The sequence below is a fragment of the Cricetulus griseus genome, chromosome 6 (genome assembly GCF_003668045.3).
Source record: "Cricetulus griseus strain 17A/GY chromosome 6, alternate assembly CriGri-PICRH-1.0, whole genome shotgun sequence".
Taxonomy (NCBI): domain Eukaryota; kingdom Metazoa; phylum Chordata; class Mammalia; order Rodentia; family Cricetidae; genus Cricetulus; species Cricetulus griseus.
The window spans coordinates 23,580,583-23,598,720 of NC_048599.1; the positions used below are offsets into that span (position 1 = coordinate 23,580,583).

The window sequence follows — 18,138 nt, forward strand, 5'->3', positions numbered from 1 at the left end:
GCACAGGCGCAGCAGTGCGTACGCGGGCTCCACCCCTTACCTGCCTTCTTACAGGCTGTCTGACCTGTGGGCGTTGTCACGTTCCCAGGCGAGGATTGGGCAGCGTCCCGAGGTGGGCGGGCCGGGAACAGAGGGCGGCGCTTGAGTGGCAGCACCGGTGGTAAGCGCGTCTCCTGGGACCTTAGGACCTGTTAGGACAGCGCTTCCGACGTTCCCCCGCAGCAGCATGAGTTAGAATTGGCTCCAAGTGCAAATAATTGGTTCCCGCCGACCGCATCAGAAAGTCCAAGAGTGGCATCGAGGTGTTTCCAATGCGGTTAAGGCAGGAGAATGTGTGCCTTGAGGAGTGGTTATTAGCGGGCTAGTTGGCTCAGCGGCTGAAAGCACTTGCTGCCAATCCTTATCACCCAAGTTCGATCCCTAGGCCTACGTGGCGGAAGGAGAGAACCGATTCCTGCAAAATGTCCTTTAACCTCCCACACGAATGCCGTGGCACGCCGGTGGCCACACACAAATAAGTAAATATAATTTTAAAGACTTTTTAAAAGAAAGTGGAGTCCAGTGCTGGTGGCTCACGCCTTTAATCCCAGCACTCGGGAGCAGAGACAGACAGATCTCTGTGAGTTCGAGCCCAGCCTGGTCTACAGAATGAGTTCCAAGATAGCCAAGGTTGTTAAACAGAGAAGCCCTGTCTCGGGAGAGAAAAAAAAAAAAATGATGTTAGCATCCATTTTTCTCAAGCACAATCTGATCAGTAATGGAACCTTGTTCTACTGGACCTCAAAGTACCCTCGGTTCTTAAACAGCTTCCCAGTGCTTTCTGGGTTAACACAAAATCATTGTTCAGAATGCGGTAAATTCATCCACATGCTCCACCCCTCCAGGCCTAGGCTATAGAGTGGAGAGTTGCTTCCTCTTGTAACCCATTGGCTGTAGAGGAGCAGCCCTGGCTTAATCCAGCTGTGGTGACTAAAACAAAATGCTCCTGAGTTTTCTTTTGAGACGGAGTCTCCCTATGCTGTCCAGACAGGCCTAGAACTCCTGGACACTGCCTGCCTCAGCCTCATGGCATCTCACGTTTTTGTTTTGAAGATGTATGTATGTATGTATGTATGTATGTATGTATGTATGCAGTTTTTTTTGAGACAGGGATTTTCTGTGTAACAGTTCAGGCTGTCCTGGAACTCACCCTTTAGACAAGGCTGGCCTTGAACTCACAGAGATCCTCCTGCCTCTGCCTCCCTAGTGCTAGGATTAACGTCTTGCACCACCACTGCCTGGTTTATTTATTTATTTATTTTTATGGGTATGTGTATCTGCATGAGTTTATGTGTACTGGATGATAGCAGAGGGCATTAGATCCCCTAGAATTAGACTTATGGGCAGTTGTGAGTCACCTGATGTGTGTGCTGGGAACTAAACCAGGGGCCTCTGAAAGAGCAGAAACCACACTGAGCTCTTTCTCCAGCCCTGAGCTTAAAGGTTTTGATTTAGAATTCCTGCTTCAGGTCATAAATCTCACTTTAGGAATCCCATTTTATGCTGTTGAGTGGTTACATACCCATAGTATTGAATAGTTTCCCTTCCATCTAAGGATTTTTAAAAAGTTTTCCTTTTTCTTTCTCAAGACAGGTTTTTCTGTATAGCCCTGCTGTCCTAGAACTCTGTAACCCAGGTTGGCCTCAAACTACGAGATCCACCGGCCTCTGCCTCTAGAGTACTGGGATTAAAGGCATGCACTACCACCCAGAAGCATTTATTTTGTATTATTTTATTTTAGACAGGGTCTTACTATGTGGCTCTAGCTGGCCTTGAATTCATAGAGATCTGTTTGCTTTTGACTCCCAGAAGCTGGGGTTAAAGGCATGTACTGCCACACCTAATTTTTAAATGTTTTTTATTAGCATATATTATCCCACAATAATGGATTTCATTATGACATCTTCATACATATAAAATGTATTTCTAACACACACACACACACACACACACACACACACACACAGTTACCCATAATCCCTTTCACTTTCCTTCTACTTTCATGACTTTGTGTGTTCATGTGGTCAACCACTCACAAAAATCTCTCTGCTTCTCTCACCAACCATTCTGTGCATATAAATCCTCTGGTGTTGACTGGCCCAATGTTATGGAGATTTTGTGCAGATAATCTGAGCTCTTTTTAAAAAAAATTTATTTTTATTTCATGTGCATTCATGTTTTACCTGCATGTATGTCTATGTGAAGTTGTGGGTCTCCTGAAACTAGAATTACGAGCGGTTATGAGCGGCTGTGTGGGTCCTGGGACTTGAACCCCGGTCCTCTGGAAGAGCAGCCAGTGCTCTTAACCACTGAGCCATCTCTCCAGCCCCTAATCTGAGCTCTTATGAGATCAAGGGTACAACTACCATGTCATGCCTTGTCATGCCTGGAATTCACAATTCCACACTGCTCTCCCTTCTTCCTGTAGATCTTATATTCTCTCAACCCCATCTTCCAAAATGTTCCCTGAGCCTTGGAGGGTGTAATATGGCTGTCTCATTTATGGCTGGGTATTCAACAGTCATTTATTCTTGGTACTTTGGTCAGTTAGGAGTCTGTTGTTCCCCCTGAGCACTACACACTGCACCTCCTTTGAGCAAAGCTGATCACCAAACTATCCTAGGTATAGGGTTTGTTCTGTATTTTAGTTTCCCAGGCCATTTGCAGTGATTGAGTCAGAGGGATGCAAGGCTGAGGTCAACCTGGGCTATGTAGGGAGACCTTGTTTGCTTTAAATTTATTTATTTCTAATTTATGTGCATTATGTTTTGCCTGCATATATGTGAGGATGCCAGATTCCATGGAACTAGAGTTAGACAGTGTGAGCTGCCATGTTGGTGCTGGGGATTGAACCTAGGTCCTCTAGAAGAGCAGCCAGTGCTCTTAACCACTGAGCCATCTCTCCAGTTCCTGGGAGACCTTGTTTTTTAAAACAAAACAAAAACAAAAGACTGAAAGGAAGGCCAGTCATGGTGATTATTGTAATCCCAGCACTTAGAAGAAGGTACAGGCAGGAGAATCATAATTTCAAGGCAGTTCAAGGTCAGCCTGGGCTGTGAGAACTCATCTCAAAACAAATAAAAGATGTACGAGGTAGTAAAGGCATAAGGATGAGTTCGTGGGGTTGCTTAGAGGCAAAACACTGGAGCCAAACTAAATACCTATATAGGAATCAGTTCTGTAAATGTAAATTCTCAGGTCTAACTGCAGAAAAAAAGGAACACAAAACTATTTGACCCGAGTTTGATCCTTAGAACTTGCATTTAAAAAGATGGGTATAGGAGCTTGAGAGTTGACCCAGTAGTTAAGACCATGGTTGCTTTTTTCAGAGGACCCGGGGATCAATTCCCAGAATCCACTTGGTGGCCCTCAATGGTCAGTACCTCCAGTTCCAGGGAATCCAACACCCTCTTCTGGCCCTCATGAGTACTGCATGCACATGGTGTAGGTACATCATACATACATACAGACAGACAGACAGACAGACAGACAGACATACAGGCAACACACCCACATACATAAACATTGTGGAAGGAGCTCTATCAGGGCCTGGCAGCTGATCCACAAGCCACAGAACTAGAATGACATCCACCAGCTGCTAGATACTCCTGGAGGTGGATGTGAGCAGGATGTAGACCGTGGTTTGAGATAAATCTGGTCTCCTCACTGAAGGATCAAGCTCAGGTCCTCGGGCTTGTGTGGCAGGTGCTTTTACCCACTGAGCCAGTTCTTTTCTTATTTTTTGGTTTTTTGAGACAGGGTTTCTCTGTGGCTTTGGAACCTATCCTGGAACTCGCTCTGTAGACCAGGCTGGCCTTGAACTCAGAGATCCACCTGTCTCTGCCTCCCGAGTGTGGGGATCAAAGGCATGCGCCACCACTGCCCAGCTGAGTCAGCTCTTTTAATTATAATTTTTTTTGAGACAGGGTGTGGTCCTCACTGGCCTGGAACTCCATATGTAGACCAAACTAGTCTCAAACTCACAGAGATCTTCCTACTGCTGCTTCCCAAGTGCTGGGGAAAAAAAAGTTACACTAACATGCTAGGCTACAATTGGTTTTGCACAAAGAGAAATGAATTTGGCATTCTTGTCTAGAAGATGAAGTATACTGTTTTGTTTTATAATTATTTACACATATGGGCCTTGTTTAATTTCTAGTGTGAAGAATAACTACATGGAAATCAAGCTTAACATATTGATTTTCAATGCAGAGTTGTTGGGGTTTCTTGCTTTTTTCCTTTTACATCAATAGTACTGGCTGTTCTGAGCAAATGAAAATGTTCTGCAGGGCGGCAGTGAGATGACTCAGTGGGTAATGTGCTTGTCACTAACCCTGACAATTTCTGACAATTCCCAGAACTCACAAGGTGGAAGGAGACCCGACTCTTGCAGGTTGTCCTGTGATCACCACACACGTGCTCCGTGGAATGAATGCCCCCCCCCAAAATAAATAAGTGTAAAACAATTTAAAAAACCTTGCTCCCGTTGCTTCCATTGTTAGGGAAGAGGGTTTTTTTTTTTTTTTTTTTAGACGGTTTCTCTGTGGCTTTGGAGGCTGTCCTGGAACTAGCTCTTGTAGACCAGGCTGGTCTCGAACTCAGAGATCCGCCTGCCTCTGCCTCCCGAGTGCTGGGATTAAAGGCGTGCGCCACCACCGCCCGGCTGGGAAGTTTTTGATACCATAGTATGTGCATCTATGTATTAGAGGCCACAGAGTGTCATTACATAAATCTAAGACATTTTGGAGGATCACTGAAACCATAGCAGCAGGGGATGGTGGGTCATTTACTGTCTTGCAAGGCTTGGCTTCTAGGGAAAACCACAAGTTCAGCCTCAGGCTTGTTCTGGTGAGAGATCTCAGGCATCTTAGTGGAAGAGAGCCGAGGGCTCTCACTTTTGAGCATTAGAGAGGCTGCAGACTTTCCCCAGGCAGGCTACAGGGCAGTGGTCACAATGTGGACTCTGTGATGCACTGTGATACAACTGGAGTGGCCCTGACAGCCTGTCATTTCCTTCTGCAGGGAGCACTGAGGATAAAATTTATGTTCTCTCTAGGTCCAGTGAGAACGCTCCCTGGGGGTGAGAAAATGGACAGGAAGGGAAGGTTGAAGCTGGAAGGAAAGCCGGGGAACTGTGGAGACCAGCATGAAGGGATGCTGGCACTGTCCATAGCCTCAGCCCCATGTCCTTTCAGGTAGAGACCCCAGTCTGCTGTCTGCCACATGACCTGGTGCATGGGCCAGATATGGAGTCCTGTTGGGTCTCTTGGGGGCTCGTCTTGTTGCTGATGGCTCCCTACCTGGATTGGACACACGGATCAGCACCCCAGCAGGAATGGACATACATGGTACCACAGCACTGTAACTGGCTGTGCTTCAGATCTGGGGAAAGTGGCTGCCTTTCAAGGACCCCGAACTGCTCCACTTGCCACCACACAGCTGGAGAATGGAACTGGTTTGAAGCATATTATGAGAAGACCATGGGGTATTTGAGGAGGACAAAAGGCCTCTGGTGGCTGGTCAGTGGTCAGGACTGGGCCCTGAGCCACTCACTGTCTTCTCCATGCCCAGCTCACCTCCTATCCTAACCCTCTTCTCTTGGTTGCTGTGTGCTTCTCCCTGGTCCCCACCCCCGAACTGATGGCTGGTGCCAGAACCCCGACTTCTCTTTCTGCTGTTACCAGGGCATGAACTCAGTAAGCAAGCTTGAAAAAACGTGGAAGGAGCTATCAGAAGTGATCCCCAGGCCCCTCCTGTACCATTTTGACTTTCCCTGTGTGCCCTGTGCCATGCTGGGGAACTCTGGCCTCAGCAATACCAACCAATTCTACATGGCTTTCAGGTTGGTACTAAGTAGAAGGTAGCAGGGCCCGGGCCAGGCTTATCCCGAGGTTCTGTCAATGTTTGCCATTGTTCCCAGGATGAGTCAGGACACCACCCACGGATCTGAGGCAGTTTTGAGGAGCCAAACCACAGGACCCTTAATCTGTCCCAAGAATGCCAGTCACCAGGGCTCTTGGAGGCAGCAGTGGCTCCTGGAGCTTGTGGAGATGGCGCCCCGAGTGACAAGGTAATGGAGATGTCCCAAATACTCTCAGTGTGGAGGTGTGGGGGTTCCCCTTAAGAAGATGGGAGGAACGCTGGGGACAGCTGAGGGATTTTCTTAGGTCTCAGGAGCTTTCTAGCATTTCACCATCTCCAATTCTTTCTCAACTGTAGATTTTGGGAGACAGTCTGATTTCCCTAGAGGCACGAGCTAGTTAAGATGAGGTAAGGAGCATGCATCTCTGAGCTGCTGTGGGGAGAGATGCAGGCTAGCCCAGATACAACTATAACACGGGCAACCAGCTGGATAACCAGGCTGAGTGTCAATGCTGGAATTCACAGTCTGGTCTGCATGGCCCGCACAGACTCACCACATTCCCTGACGTCTTCGGCGCGGAGGGCAAAGCTCTGAGCATACACTCACTTGCCTTCTTGTATCCCATTCTGCACTTCAATTTCTTAAAAAATTATTTGTGTATAGGAGTATTTTGACTGCACGTATGTGTGGGCACTATGTTCATGCCTAGTGCCCTCAGAGGTCAGAAAAGGGAGTTTGGTTCCTTGGAAATGGAGTTCTGGATGGTTCTGAGCTGCCATGTGGGTGCTGAGGAGAACCAAACCCAGGTCCTCTGCAAGAGCAGTGAGTACTCTTAGCCAAGCTACCTCTCCAGCCCCTGCGCAGTTCCCTAGTGCTCTAGTTGCCTTTTGCCTTTTCACAGGGCCTTTCTTCTGTCTGGAATCCCCTTCCCGGGGCATAACAGAGATTAGCTAGTTGATGGTCTTTTTGAGGTTCAAGGTAAGTCTATGAGAGTGTTTATTGCACTGTGTTCAGTCTGTCGACCCTAGAGAAGGGAAGCTCTATTATTCTCTCCCAGTTCTAGAAACAGCCTGTCACTAGATGATGGAAGAGGGAACAAGGGCTAAAGGACAGGATCCAGCCTGCTGACATGCACATCCCTCTCATGCTAGGCCACCCTTTCTGGATTTGGACCAGAACAGCAGAGTATATGGTCCCATTACGATAATCAGACCAGAGCCCCCAGGACCTGTCTGCATGGACTAGAGAAGCACAAACGGAAGACGCTTGTCAGCTGGGATGGCCAGACAAGGCTGCCATTTACAAGTGACAGGCAGATGAGGCATGAATGCTGCAGAGTTTTAGGATCATAACAGCCACATAACTGTGAAGACATTCATGGGTGAAGATCAAAAGAAAATGGTATGAGATCAGTCTGGAACTGAATAAAATCTTGGTCTGGTTCTCTTATCTGTAAACATAATACCTGGGGAGGAAGGGTCAGATCCCAGGGGCAATGCCTGCCTGTCTTTCTGACACCTCCATCCCCGACCCCTATAGCTCTGGCCTCTGGCTATCCTGGAACTAGTTCTATAGACTAGGCTGGCCTCGAACTCAGAGATCCACCTGCCTTGAGCAGAATTTTACAGTGTAGCCCAGGCTGATCTTGAACTCATGATGTTCTCGAAATGCCTTCTGAGGACTGGCATTACAAGTGTGCACTGCCTTGCTCAGTGTTATGTAGCATTTTCCTACAAGACAAAACCTTTCACTTTGGAGGAAGACACAGGGGGTTCTAAGGAGAGGCGAAAATTCCATCCTGCAGGGAAGCTTCCCAACTCAAAAGCTTCAGGAAGTCCCAAAAACTGAGCAGATTCACTAGACCCTTCACTCCATAAGTATATGTAAGCAGTGAGGCCTACTGAGAGCCACTCCCAGACAAGCCTAGCTGCCTGGAAGGAAGCAGAGATCAATTGAACTGCTAGGAAGAGTCTCCAGCCCGTGGAGCTGCCTGCAAGTTATACAGTGAGCTAAAGTGTTCAGCATTTGTGAGTGTCACCCATGTGGGGTGGGCTTTTGGTGACACAGCTGTCTTTGGGTTATTTCTACTTCTGTTAATACTCCTTGCCCATAAGTAACCCCAGTAAAAGGCATTGGCTCACTGTATTTACACTAAGTAGCATGATCAAACTCAAGTTAGTTTCACTGTTTTCAGAGGGGACTGATTCTTCAGTATAGGGAACTAGAAAAATATGCACATACTAAAAGATGAAATTGGATTGGAATACCAATACATACAGTGTGTGTGTGTGTGTGTGTGTGTGTGTGTGTGTGTGGACAGGCACACACATGTGAATGACTTAACTGTCAAAAATACAAAGCACGAGGGCACATGCACTGCAGGCTCAAGCCTCTCTATCTGGGAACAAGAAGTTGGTGTAGGGCAGTGACATGGCTTGGGGTAGAACTCATACCCAGAACCCTGACGTCTTCAGTTCTATCCCCAACACTTCAAGGGGGGGGGTAGGGGAGGGAGAGGAGAGGGGAGAGGGAAGGAACAGCGGGAGGAAGGGAGAGAGAGGAAGCATGCAGGGCACTACTCCTTTTAGGCTTTGAGGAAGTCACCAACAATGGCCTTAGGCCTGTGAGCTCTAGTCTATATCCACCAGGCCCTTTCTGTGCTGACTCGCTTGATACATGGTGGGACTTAGAGGCCAGAGTCATTTCCAGGAGATGCACCCAGGAAAGGACATGGGAGGATATTCAGACAACCATGTGTTATGGGGAAAGAAGCCACATGGACTTCTCCAATCAAGACTGTGGCTTTAGCCAAAAGTCATAGAGCTTGGTTTAGGTAAAGAAACACAGTGGATGCTTACTGTCTGGGTAGGAGCTAGAGGCCTGCTGTAATCCAGCCTCTAACCTTGGTCCACCCTTTGCCTCAGATAGACTCGTTCCCACCACGTGTTTAGCAGAACTCTCAACAACTCCATCCCTCAGGGGTCAGGGGGTGATGCCTCGCTCCTTGGAATCTCCACAGGACTTCTGCTCATACACGTCTCTAAATCGGTAATGTGTTACTTGGTTCTTTTTTTGTTTACATGCATATGTATATGTAGGGGCAGGTTCTATCGAACATGTGTGGAGGTCAGAGGGCTATTTATTCTTCCATCTTGTGGGACGGGGGACAGAACTCATATTGTCAGGCTTGGCAGCAAGTGCCAAGCATCTTGTCAGACTTGTTACATGGCTCTTACCAGTCACAGTTGAAGCTGGACCAGGATTTTCCTCTGTAACCTCCCCAGTTAGACAGCACACCACGCAGCATCTTCCTCGATTCACTTGGTGTCCTGCTTCTGCCTGTCTGCAGAAGTGGAGACAGCAGCCGAGGACGAAGGCGAAGGCCTGGCATTTATTGTTGACGGGGAAGGGGAGGGATACACTGAAGCCAAGAAGGCAGTGGACATTCCCTGCACTTCATGCTCTGAGGATGCTCCTGTCCAGGACAGAGGACCCACGTGCTGTGCTGCTGGTGCCAACAGGGCCCAGGCTCAGTGTAGACTGTGCTTGCTTCAACAGGCAGAAAGACAACAGATGCCCCATAGTCAGGGCAAGGCACTTCTTGGGTAACAGGAGGTTAGCAAGCAAATGTGATTTGCCTCATTCCCATGTGAGCCTTCCCATTTTCTTCCTGGGACTATCAGCTGACCCGGGCCTCCTAGTTGGGTAACAGAGTTAAATCTTGCCTTTGGCAAACCTGTAGTTGTTGCAGGGAGGGAGCTGTGACCCCTCTGCAATTGTCCAATGTGCACCACCTTACTGGCCTATGTTCTGCCCTGGCTATGGCTGCTACCTGGGGGTAGTTTGAGCAGTGTCCAGACTGGGATGTAGCAGAACTGGCTCTGGGGATGCCAGACTCTGACTCAGGGACTCATCCAGCTTTCGGGTCTCAGCCTCAAGAACAGTGGCCTCGGGGGCCTGGGCCACGGTGAGGAGGGAGTGAGACAGGCTGTGATGCAGGCCTGCTAGCTCGCGGCTGGTCTGCACGGATCGTGCAATGTAGTCTTGCCTCTGCTTTCGCTCCAATGCCAACTGGGCTCGCAGCAGCGCTACCTGGTGGACAGGAAAACCAAGAAGGAGAGCAGCTGAAGGCTCTGAGGCTGTCCTGGCCCTTCTGCTCTGTGCTCTCGTGGCTTGTGGCTCCACCCTGGGATCAACTGCTTCATATCTGAATCTCAGAATCAGGCACTGGAGTTGGGATAAGGGTCCCATGGACTCCAAATCCAGTGATTCTCAACACTGGCTCCACAGGAAAGACAGCGGGCTTAACTGTCAACACAATCTAGTACCTGGGACTAGGTACATCAGGTTGGCCTGTGCATGTCTGTGAGGGACTGCTTTGTCTACATAAACAATGTGGGAAGACCCAGCTTGTTTGTGCCGGTGGTTCCATTCCTTGGCTTTGAGTCCTGGACTCCAGTAAGCTAAGTACCAGGCATGCATGCATTCTCTCCCAGCTGCTGACTGTGCTGTGACTAGCTGCTTTAAGTTCTGGCAGCCTTGCCTTCCCTGCTACGATGGACTGGTACCTGGAATTGTGAGCTAAAATAACCCCTTTCCTGTCCATTGCTGTTGTCTGGGTGTTTATCAATGAAACTAGGACACGGGAAAACGAAAGTCCCAAGGCTTCTCTTGCCTCAGACTCTGTGTCAGGGGGCTTCGTAGAAATTTAACAGACTACAAAGCATAGCTCAAGTCCAGCTGGAGTCAGCCTGCCAACAATAACTACTGATTCTGAGAGAGGTTCAGAAGTCAAATCTATACTTCTCATTACTCCTAGGTGGGACAGGAAGACAGGTGTAGGGAGCAGGAAGGAGGAGAAAAGAAGAGGCTTCTGGACTCTTTAGGTAGCACAGGAGGCAGGAGGCATTAAAGTAGTTTCCTGAGCATGGCAGCTTGCCTGGCCATGTCTGAGTGCCTCTGCCTAGTGTGCTTGTCCACAGCCCTGCCTACAAGGGAGGGCCAGGCCAGCCAGTGCTGCTTGCCCCATTCTGCCCTAGACCCTCTGAGTCTCCTCTCCCCAGACTTCCTGCCACACTGAAGGTGGAGTTGGGACTGGAGCACCGTTTTGTCTCCTATGGAGATCAAAGTTCTCTGAGTGCCAAAGCTGCTTCCCCTCTCCTGCTGGACATGCAGACACTGAACCTGTTGCCTGAGTACAGTGAGAGAAAAGGGGAATAGGAAATGGATCCTTCCAGAACATACCTCTCTCTGAAGTTCAACCACACGCATGCTATCCGAGGAACCCCTCTGAGCTGCTCTCCCATCCTGAGGAAAACAGATATGGCTCCTGTTAGAATGGAGTTTCCACAGCATCCTACCCCCACCTGTGCTCCTAGGCTGGCGAGGCCTCCAGGAGGTCTATCTGTGGAAAAGGCGGTGCTGAACTCCTTATCCCCCTCGCAGGGGTCTAGCTCATCATGAGGGCCAGGAGTACCTGAACTCAGACTGAAGCACTGTGGGGCATGGCTCCAGGCAGAGGGAAGGCCCAAGAGGGCCTCACAGCAGCACCACAAGCAGCATCTTCTGTGAGGAACTTGTTTTTTGTTTTTTCCGAGACAGGGTTTCTCTGTATAGCTTTGGAGCCTATTCTGGCACTCACTCTGGAGACCAGACTGGCCTTGAATTCACAGAGATCCGCCTGCCTCTGCCTCCCGAGTGCTGGGATTAAAGGCACCACCAACGCCCGGCTGTGAGGAACTCTTTTATTTAACATAAGGGATCTGGTTTGTGGCAGCATTGGGCCGAAGGGGAAGAAAGATAGTATCTGCCCCTGGGAAACGTTCATTAAAGGAAGTGGGGTGAAGCTGGAGATGTTCAGGACTAGAAGTTCCTCCTGCCATGCTGATGGGCACAGTTTACCTTAGGCGGTGACGGTTTAAAAGAGCAAACTTTTCCCTGAGAATGGGGCTCTGTGCCAGGACACATCAGAACCCTAACTTTGTAAACTCAGAACTAAGGGGCTCTTAGATACAAAGCTGTGCTCAAACTCCTGGGCGTGTCAAGAGCTGGTAAGCACGACATAGCCCTGGATGCCAGAGGCTCTGGATGAGAGGGCAATGTGAGGCACTGGCCTGGGAGTGATCTGAACCCACTATCCCTGGCTGTGCTTACTCACTGATGCTGGACCTCCTCCTAAGGCAAGGACAGACAACGGGCAGAATCAACCCAGAAGGGGCTCTCTAGATTAAATAGAGTGGCTGTCTCTACATACAACAGTGCACTACAGAGGGTTGAGCTTCTATAGTGGCAGGAAGAAAGAGGCAGGTGAGAAAAACAGGGTAACCTGCTGTGCGGGGGACGAAGCCATAGCTTCTTTCATCTCCAGTGACCCTGCTCGGGAAGCACGCATGGAATCCCTCTTCAGCTTCCTCCGTTCTCGCTCTACCTGCCAATATGCAAGTGAGAAATCACGTCTTGATCTGGAGCCAGCACGTGTGCAGGGGTGAGTGTAGAGGGCTGGGGAGGGCATACAGTAGGGTACAGAGAAGTGCTCCTGGTACAGAGAAGGCAGGCCAGCTCTCAGGCCCTGGGAGCAGAGGATAGCTTTGTGGGTTGTTCCTGAGCTGTTCCTGCCATGTCAACTACTATGCTCCCCAGCATGATGAGTAGGCATCCACAGAGAAAGCATGGTGTAATTTAATAAACTGTTTCAGAAACAGGCACAGGACGGGGACTGCAGAAGTTACTGACCAGCTCTAAGGTAATCCGCAGCTGCGCATTGTGGTGTTGCAGCTTGCTCCGGTCAAATTCCAGCTGTGCAACTGCTTGCTGCAGACGTTCAAGCCTTTGTGTCCACTGCTCCTTCTCCTCCACCCCAGGACTGGGCTCAGCCACAACTACCTGCAGGGAAGACCCATGGTACTCATATGGGCATCCAGACAGACAGGGAGAAGAGACAGAGGGCAAAGGGACCAATTTGTGAGCTTGGGTTCAGAGACCCATTCCCCAAGGAGGGAACACACTGTTGGCAGGGCTCCTCCTATGCCACCAGGCCCAGCTCACCTTTCCAGGATGTACATCTTGTCCAGCTTTGGGCCCCCGGTCTGCTCTGCTGGTTGAATGTGAGCCATGTGACTGCTGCTCCTCCAGAGCCTGTCTGCTAAGCACCAACTCCTCCTAGGGTACAGAGCGAGGGACAAAAATCACACTACGCCAAACTCATGTCCAAAACTATCTCATCCTCTACTCTTCATAATCGTGCTCAAGAATGGAGCCGGATGTGAGAGTGTGTGATGTTTGGTGTGAGGGGTGTGTTGTGGTGTGTGTGTGTGCACGCGCGCGCACACGTGTGACAGGCTCACAGGGAAAGGAAGAGCCAAATGGTCTAATCCTGAGCCCTACTCAGATGTCAGAGCTAACCATTTCAACCAGATGTCTGACTTTGGATAAGCTCAAGTCTCAAACTGCCATTTTTCAACTACAAAATGGACATAATATCAGTTCCTTCTTTGAGGGTAGTGAAAAAGTGAGAACAATGGAACCTGGCATGCAAAAATATATAAAATATGTAAAATGCTAAGTGGTAAAGAGAACTTGTTGTTTTTCCAGAGGACCCAAATTTGGTTCTCAGCACCCACATGGCATGGCTCACAGTTGCCTCTAACTGTCCAGCTCCAGGGAATCCAACATCCTCTTCTGGCTTGCATAGGCACTCTACACACAGATGGCAGGCGGATCTCTGTGAGTTCAAGGCCAGCCTGGTCCACAGAGTGAGTTCCAGGACAGCCAGGACTGTTACACAGAGAAACCCTGTCTCAAAAAACAAACAAACAAACAAAAAAACCCCAAAAACAACAAAAGCATGACCACCACAAAGAGCTGCCTCTGATCTTTGTTATGTTATCTAAAGAACACTCAGTAACCTGAGAGCAAGCCTAGGAAGTATCCTCATGCCCAGAGATGTGCCCCCCTTCTGCTAGGCCACAGGATAGGCTATATGATGATAAGTTCCATGGCCAGTAAGATGCTTGCCACTTAGCCTGATGATCTTAGTTCAATCCTGGGGACCCACATAGCGAAAGGAGAGATCCAACTCTTGCAAGCTATCATCTGACCTCTACACATGTGGCTCAAATAGATAAATGTTAAAAAGCACTTGCTACACACAGCCTCATTGAAACCATCATTCCCACGTATTCAGGTGTGGTGCACCTCTAATCCCAGCACTCAGGAGGCAGAGGCAGGCCAGTCAGCCTGGTCTACAGAGCAAGTTCCAGGACAGTCAGAGCTATACAGAGATATCTTGTCTTGAAAAACAAACAAAAAAACAACAAAAAAAAAAAAAAAGAAAAGAAAAGAAAAAAAAGAAATGCAGTCTTGAAAAGTGAAATAGACAACAGCCAGTAAATTACAGAACCTATTTCAAATCTAGGAACCCAACCCCCAAATTTGTGAGTGTGATTCCTTCTTCACACACCACCTTTTTACCAGGGCAGAGCTTTGTGAGTTCCCAGAAAGTGAGGAGGCCCCAGGAGTTGTGCGTCTGGGGGGTCGTTTGATCCACAGGTTGAGAACAACCGTCTATAATCAACCACTGACTTTCAAGCGCCACACTCCTTCCCCTACAGGAATGTCCCCTGTGTGTCCCCCAGGTGCCTCATTCCACTTCCGACCAAGTTCACCTCCTCACCCTGCTTTTCTTCATCTCAGTGGGCAGATTCCTGGTGCTGCCTTTGTCCTTTCTTTATTCACATTTGCCCGCCCCCCCCAAGTCTCCACCTTTCCCTGGACTTCCAGAGTCCCCTTTTGTCTCCTCAAGTCTGCTGTCGATCCACACGCATCCTGAGCAGTTATTCTGAAATTGTCCTAAATTTTCTACCCACTTCCCACGAGTGACCTAGTCCTTAGGAGCCCTGGATGCCATAGCTTCTGCTGGCCTCGTGTCTCTACGTTCCACGTGACTTGGCCCTCTTTCACAGGTCCCCCATATGTTCCTTCCTCGTGTTTCCTCTGCCTTTCCACAAGAAAGTCCCACCTGCATGGTGTCTGGTTAATTCCCTACTAGTCTCTTCCAACCTAACCTTAAACACCAGTTTTACCAGGAAGCCATTTGGTACCATCCTTGGGAAGCTTTGGTGTCCCCGTGTGCTTGGAGCACACTGAACTTCCTTTATCAGACACGGACCCCACTGTTTATGGTTGCTCATCTGTTCCGCTAGCTCTGAGGTATGGGGGGGCTCACCACCTCCACTTTCTCACTCTCTGAGGTACCACAGGCAAGCAGCCCTTGAGCTCAGTTAATGAACTCTATCCCCTGCCCTTCCTAGTGACTCACCTGTAGCCTTTGTTGTTCCGATTCCCGCTCTAGGACAGAGGCTTGTAGGAGCATAGCGATCTCCTGCAGACTGTTATTGCTGGCCTTGCTCTGGGCCAGGGACCGTGCCAAGTCCTGAGCCTTCTCCCTCCACTCGATCTCCCTGGCCTCTGTCTGCCTCAGGGCATTCTGCAGTCGTTCCAACTCCTGGCACAATTGTGGAGCTGGCTTCTCTGCTGGGAAGGCTCTGTGGCTTGGGGAAGAGGCCTCTAGACTCTGCCTTTGCTGGGCCTCCCTCAGCATCAAAATCTCTTCTTCTTTTTGGGCTAGAGTCCGTTGTAGCTCCCTTAGGCTCGCCACAAGGCCCCCTGTGTCCTCTTTTCTCTCTTGCTCCAGACTTTGTTTCTCTTGGATCCCATTTTCTTGACTGCTTTGGGTCAGAGCCTTTTCCAGCAGCTGCCTCTGCTCCTCCTGCTGCCTCAACTTTTCTTCCTTCTGGGAAAGGGCCTGCTGAAGCTGCTGCGTAACCTCCTGGTGTTGGAGCCCCTGGGCCTGGATCTCACCTTCTCGAATCTTCAGGGCCTCTTCTAGCTGCCTGGCACGTGACTGGCAGTTGTCCAGGGAAGCTTGTAAGGCGGTAGTGCTGGCCTCCAGAGTGCAGCTCAATTCAGCCTGCTCAAGGAGACTCTGCTCTTTGTCCTGCAGGGCAGCCTGGGCTTTGCTGAGGGCCTCCTGCAGAGCCTCTGCTTGGCCCCATGCAGCCTCCTCCTGATGGCGGGAATACTGATTTTCTGCTCGTAGAGCTGCTAGCTCTTGTTCTTGTTCTGAGAGTGTGGCCTGGGCCCGCAGCCAGCTGTCCTGCAGGGTCCTGGCTTCTGCCTCATGCTCCTGTGCCTGTTCTGCACACTGCTGTTGAAGGGCCAGCACAGCCTTCTCGTGTTCCCGAATCTCAGACCTTAGGTCTGCCAACACCTCCTCCAGGGCCCGAACCTGTCTTCCCTCCAGCACCAGCTCTTCCTGGAGCCTTTGTGCCCGCTCCCGGTGCTCTTCCAGCTCCCCCTGGCGCTCCTTCAGGGTCACCTGGGCCTGCTCCAGAGCGGCCTGCAGAGCGCCTGTCTTTTGCTTCATGCTTTCCTCCTGGGCCAGGGTCTGCTGCTGTTCTTGCTGAAGGGCCTCCAGTTCTTGGTCCCTCTGGGCCAGAGCTCTCTGGGCCTCCTCCAGCTGACCCTGAAGTGCCTGCTCTTTCAGCTCCCCTTGGTCCTTGGCTTCCTGGAGGTGCCGCTGTAGGGTTGCTACCTCCTGTTCTCGGTGGGTCAGGAGCAGGCTAGTCTCACCCATCTTCCTGTGCAGGCCTTGGAGCTGCTGTTCCACCTGGCCCACGTGCTCCTCAAGCTCCTGGATGCGCTCATGCTGGCATTCTACCTCTTTCTCCTTCTCACGCAGGATCAGCTTCAAGTGTTCCAGGCTTCCGCGCTGGGCTTTACCAGGGCTCTGCCCATTGTCTGCCCGCTCGAGCATCAGCTGCCGCTGAGAAGCCATCTCCTGGCCACGTTCTCTCAAGGAGTGCTTGATCTGTTCCAGGTCCTCCTCTAAGATCTTGGTCTGTAGCGTCCTCTGGTCTTCCAGAACCTGAATCCTCTCCTTCTGCAGCATCAGCTCCTGGCCTTTCCTCTCCAGGTCCTGAGTCAGCTGCTCTTTCTGCTTCTGCAGCTCCTCAATCTGCTGGCGCTGAGCCTTCACCTCCTGGTCTCTTTCCTGCAGCTCTCTGGCCAGATGGGTGCCGTGGCTTTCCAGCTCATGGAGCTGACTGCTTTGTGCCTGTAGGTCCTGGCTCCTTTCTTCCAGGTCCAATGTAAGGTGAGTTAGAGCCACCCTCTGCATTTCCCTCTGGCTCTCCAGCTCCGCAATCACCTGCTGCTGGCCCTCCACTTTGTGATGGCTTTCCTCCAGTTCCAGGGCCAGGCATTCCAGTGTCACCAGCTGTTTTTTCAGATCCTGAATCTGTCCCCTCTGGGACTCAATCACTTGAGCCTTCTTCTCCAGTTCCAGGAGCTGATGCTCCAGGACACTCCTCTGGGTCTCCCGATCTTTCTCCAGTTCTCGGATCTGGTCCTGCTGTACACTCAGCTGCTGCTCCCGCTCCTGGACGGCCATGGGCAGGTGCTCTAAGACCGACCTGCACTTCTCTAGCTCCTGAATCTGTTCTTGCTGCAGGTCTACCTCTTGGCTCCGCTGCTTCAGGTCCAAGGAGAGCAGCTCCAGAGCTGCCTTCTGCATTTCCCGCTGCTTCTCCAGTTCCTGGATCTCAGTCTGCAACGTCTCCACCTCCCGCTCTCTATTAGACAGGGTCTGGGCCAGCAGGGCTAGATTCTCCTGCAAAGCTTTCCCCTGGGCTACCTTTAGCTCACTCTGCTCTTGCAAAGCCTGGGCTCTCTCCCGCTCGCTCTCTACCTCCTCGTTTTTCAGTTTCAGTGCTGAGCGAGCTGTTCGCAGATCTTCTTCCAGGACAGAAGCCGCACTTGCCTGAGCATGGGCTTCTGCAACAAATGCTTGCAGACGTTCAACCTGGGCTGTCAGCTTCTCCTTGGATGCCTGAAGCAACTCTTGCTCATTCTGGAAACAAGAGGCAAAAGGCTTTAAGACACGATTATTCCTTTTTATTTTGGTCTTTCAAGACAGGGTTTTTCAGTGTAGTCATGGCCGTCCTGGAATTCTGTAGACCAGGCTGACCTTGAACTCAGGTCAGCCTGCCTGCTGGGATTAAAGGTGTGTGCCACTACTGCCTGGACAAGATTATTTTCTTGATACTATCATTCTAACACTGGCTTCTTATTTTGAGGCAACATCAGTGACCAGTCGTTAACAAGGACTGAAGAAGTGCCCCACTTAAGCTGACCCTATCCAAGTGTCCCTACCACCTTCCAGAGCTCTTCTGTGTCCA

At 50.2% G+C, this 18,138-nt stretch overlaps 2 protein-coding genes across 11 annotated transcripts in view; one reads left to right on the forward strand and one right to left on the reverse strand.

Annotated features, from left to right (window-relative positions):
- Window positions 1-21: 21 nt before the first annotated feature.
- CUNH20orf173 (chromosome unknown C20orf173 homolog) lies at window positions 22-7,346 on the forward strand. 3 transcript variants are annotated; one of them, XM_035447093.1, is made up of 5 exons: window positions 22-160; window positions 5,235-5,558; window positions 5,724-5,881; window positions 5,960-6,109; window positions 7,054-7,346. In XM_035447093.1, exons 2-5 carry the CDS (start codon window positions 5,286-5,288, stop codon window positions 7,145-7,147), a joined length of 675 nt encoding a protein of 224 aa, XP_035302984.1. In that variant the 5' UTR covers window positions 22-160; window positions 5,235-5,285; the 3' UTR covers window positions 7,148-7,346. The 3 variants fall into 3 exon arrangements, with proteins under 3 accessions (XP_035302984.1, XP_027277156.1, XP_035302983.1); XM_027421355.2 differs by lacking the exon at window positions 22-160 and adding an exon at window positions 6,259-6,309 and having other exon boundaries at window positions 5,099-5,558; XM_035447092.1 differs by lacking the exon at window positions 22-160 and having other exon boundaries at window positions 5,099-5,558.
- Window positions 7,347-9,273: 1,927 nt separating this feature from the next.
- Window positions 9,274-18,138, reverse strand: part of Cep250 (centrosomal protein 250) — a 48,461-nt gene continuing 39,596 nt past the window's right edge. For 7 of the 8 annotated variants that reach the window (XM_035447090.1, XM_027421350.2, XM_035447089.1 and 4 more), the window contains 6 exons: window positions 15,219-17,810; window positions 12,947-13,060; window positions 12,635-12,784; window positions 12,228-12,329; window positions 11,147-11,209; window positions 9,274-9,994 (listed from right to left, as the gene is read on the reverse strand). In XM_035447090.1, coding sequence (XP_035302981.1) covers window positions 9,731-9,994; window positions 11,147-11,209; window positions 12,228-12,329; window positions 12,635-12,784; window positions 12,947-13,060; window positions 15,219-17,810 — 3,285 coding nt within the window. In that variant the 3' untranslated portion in view covers window positions 9,274-9,730. Of the gene's footprint in view, window positions 9,995-11,146; window positions 11,210-12,227; window positions 12,330-12,634; window positions 12,785-12,946; window positions 13,061-15,218; window positions 17,811-18,138 lie in introns of those variants that run through there. The other variant, XR_003486466.2, reaches the window with a different exon arrangement.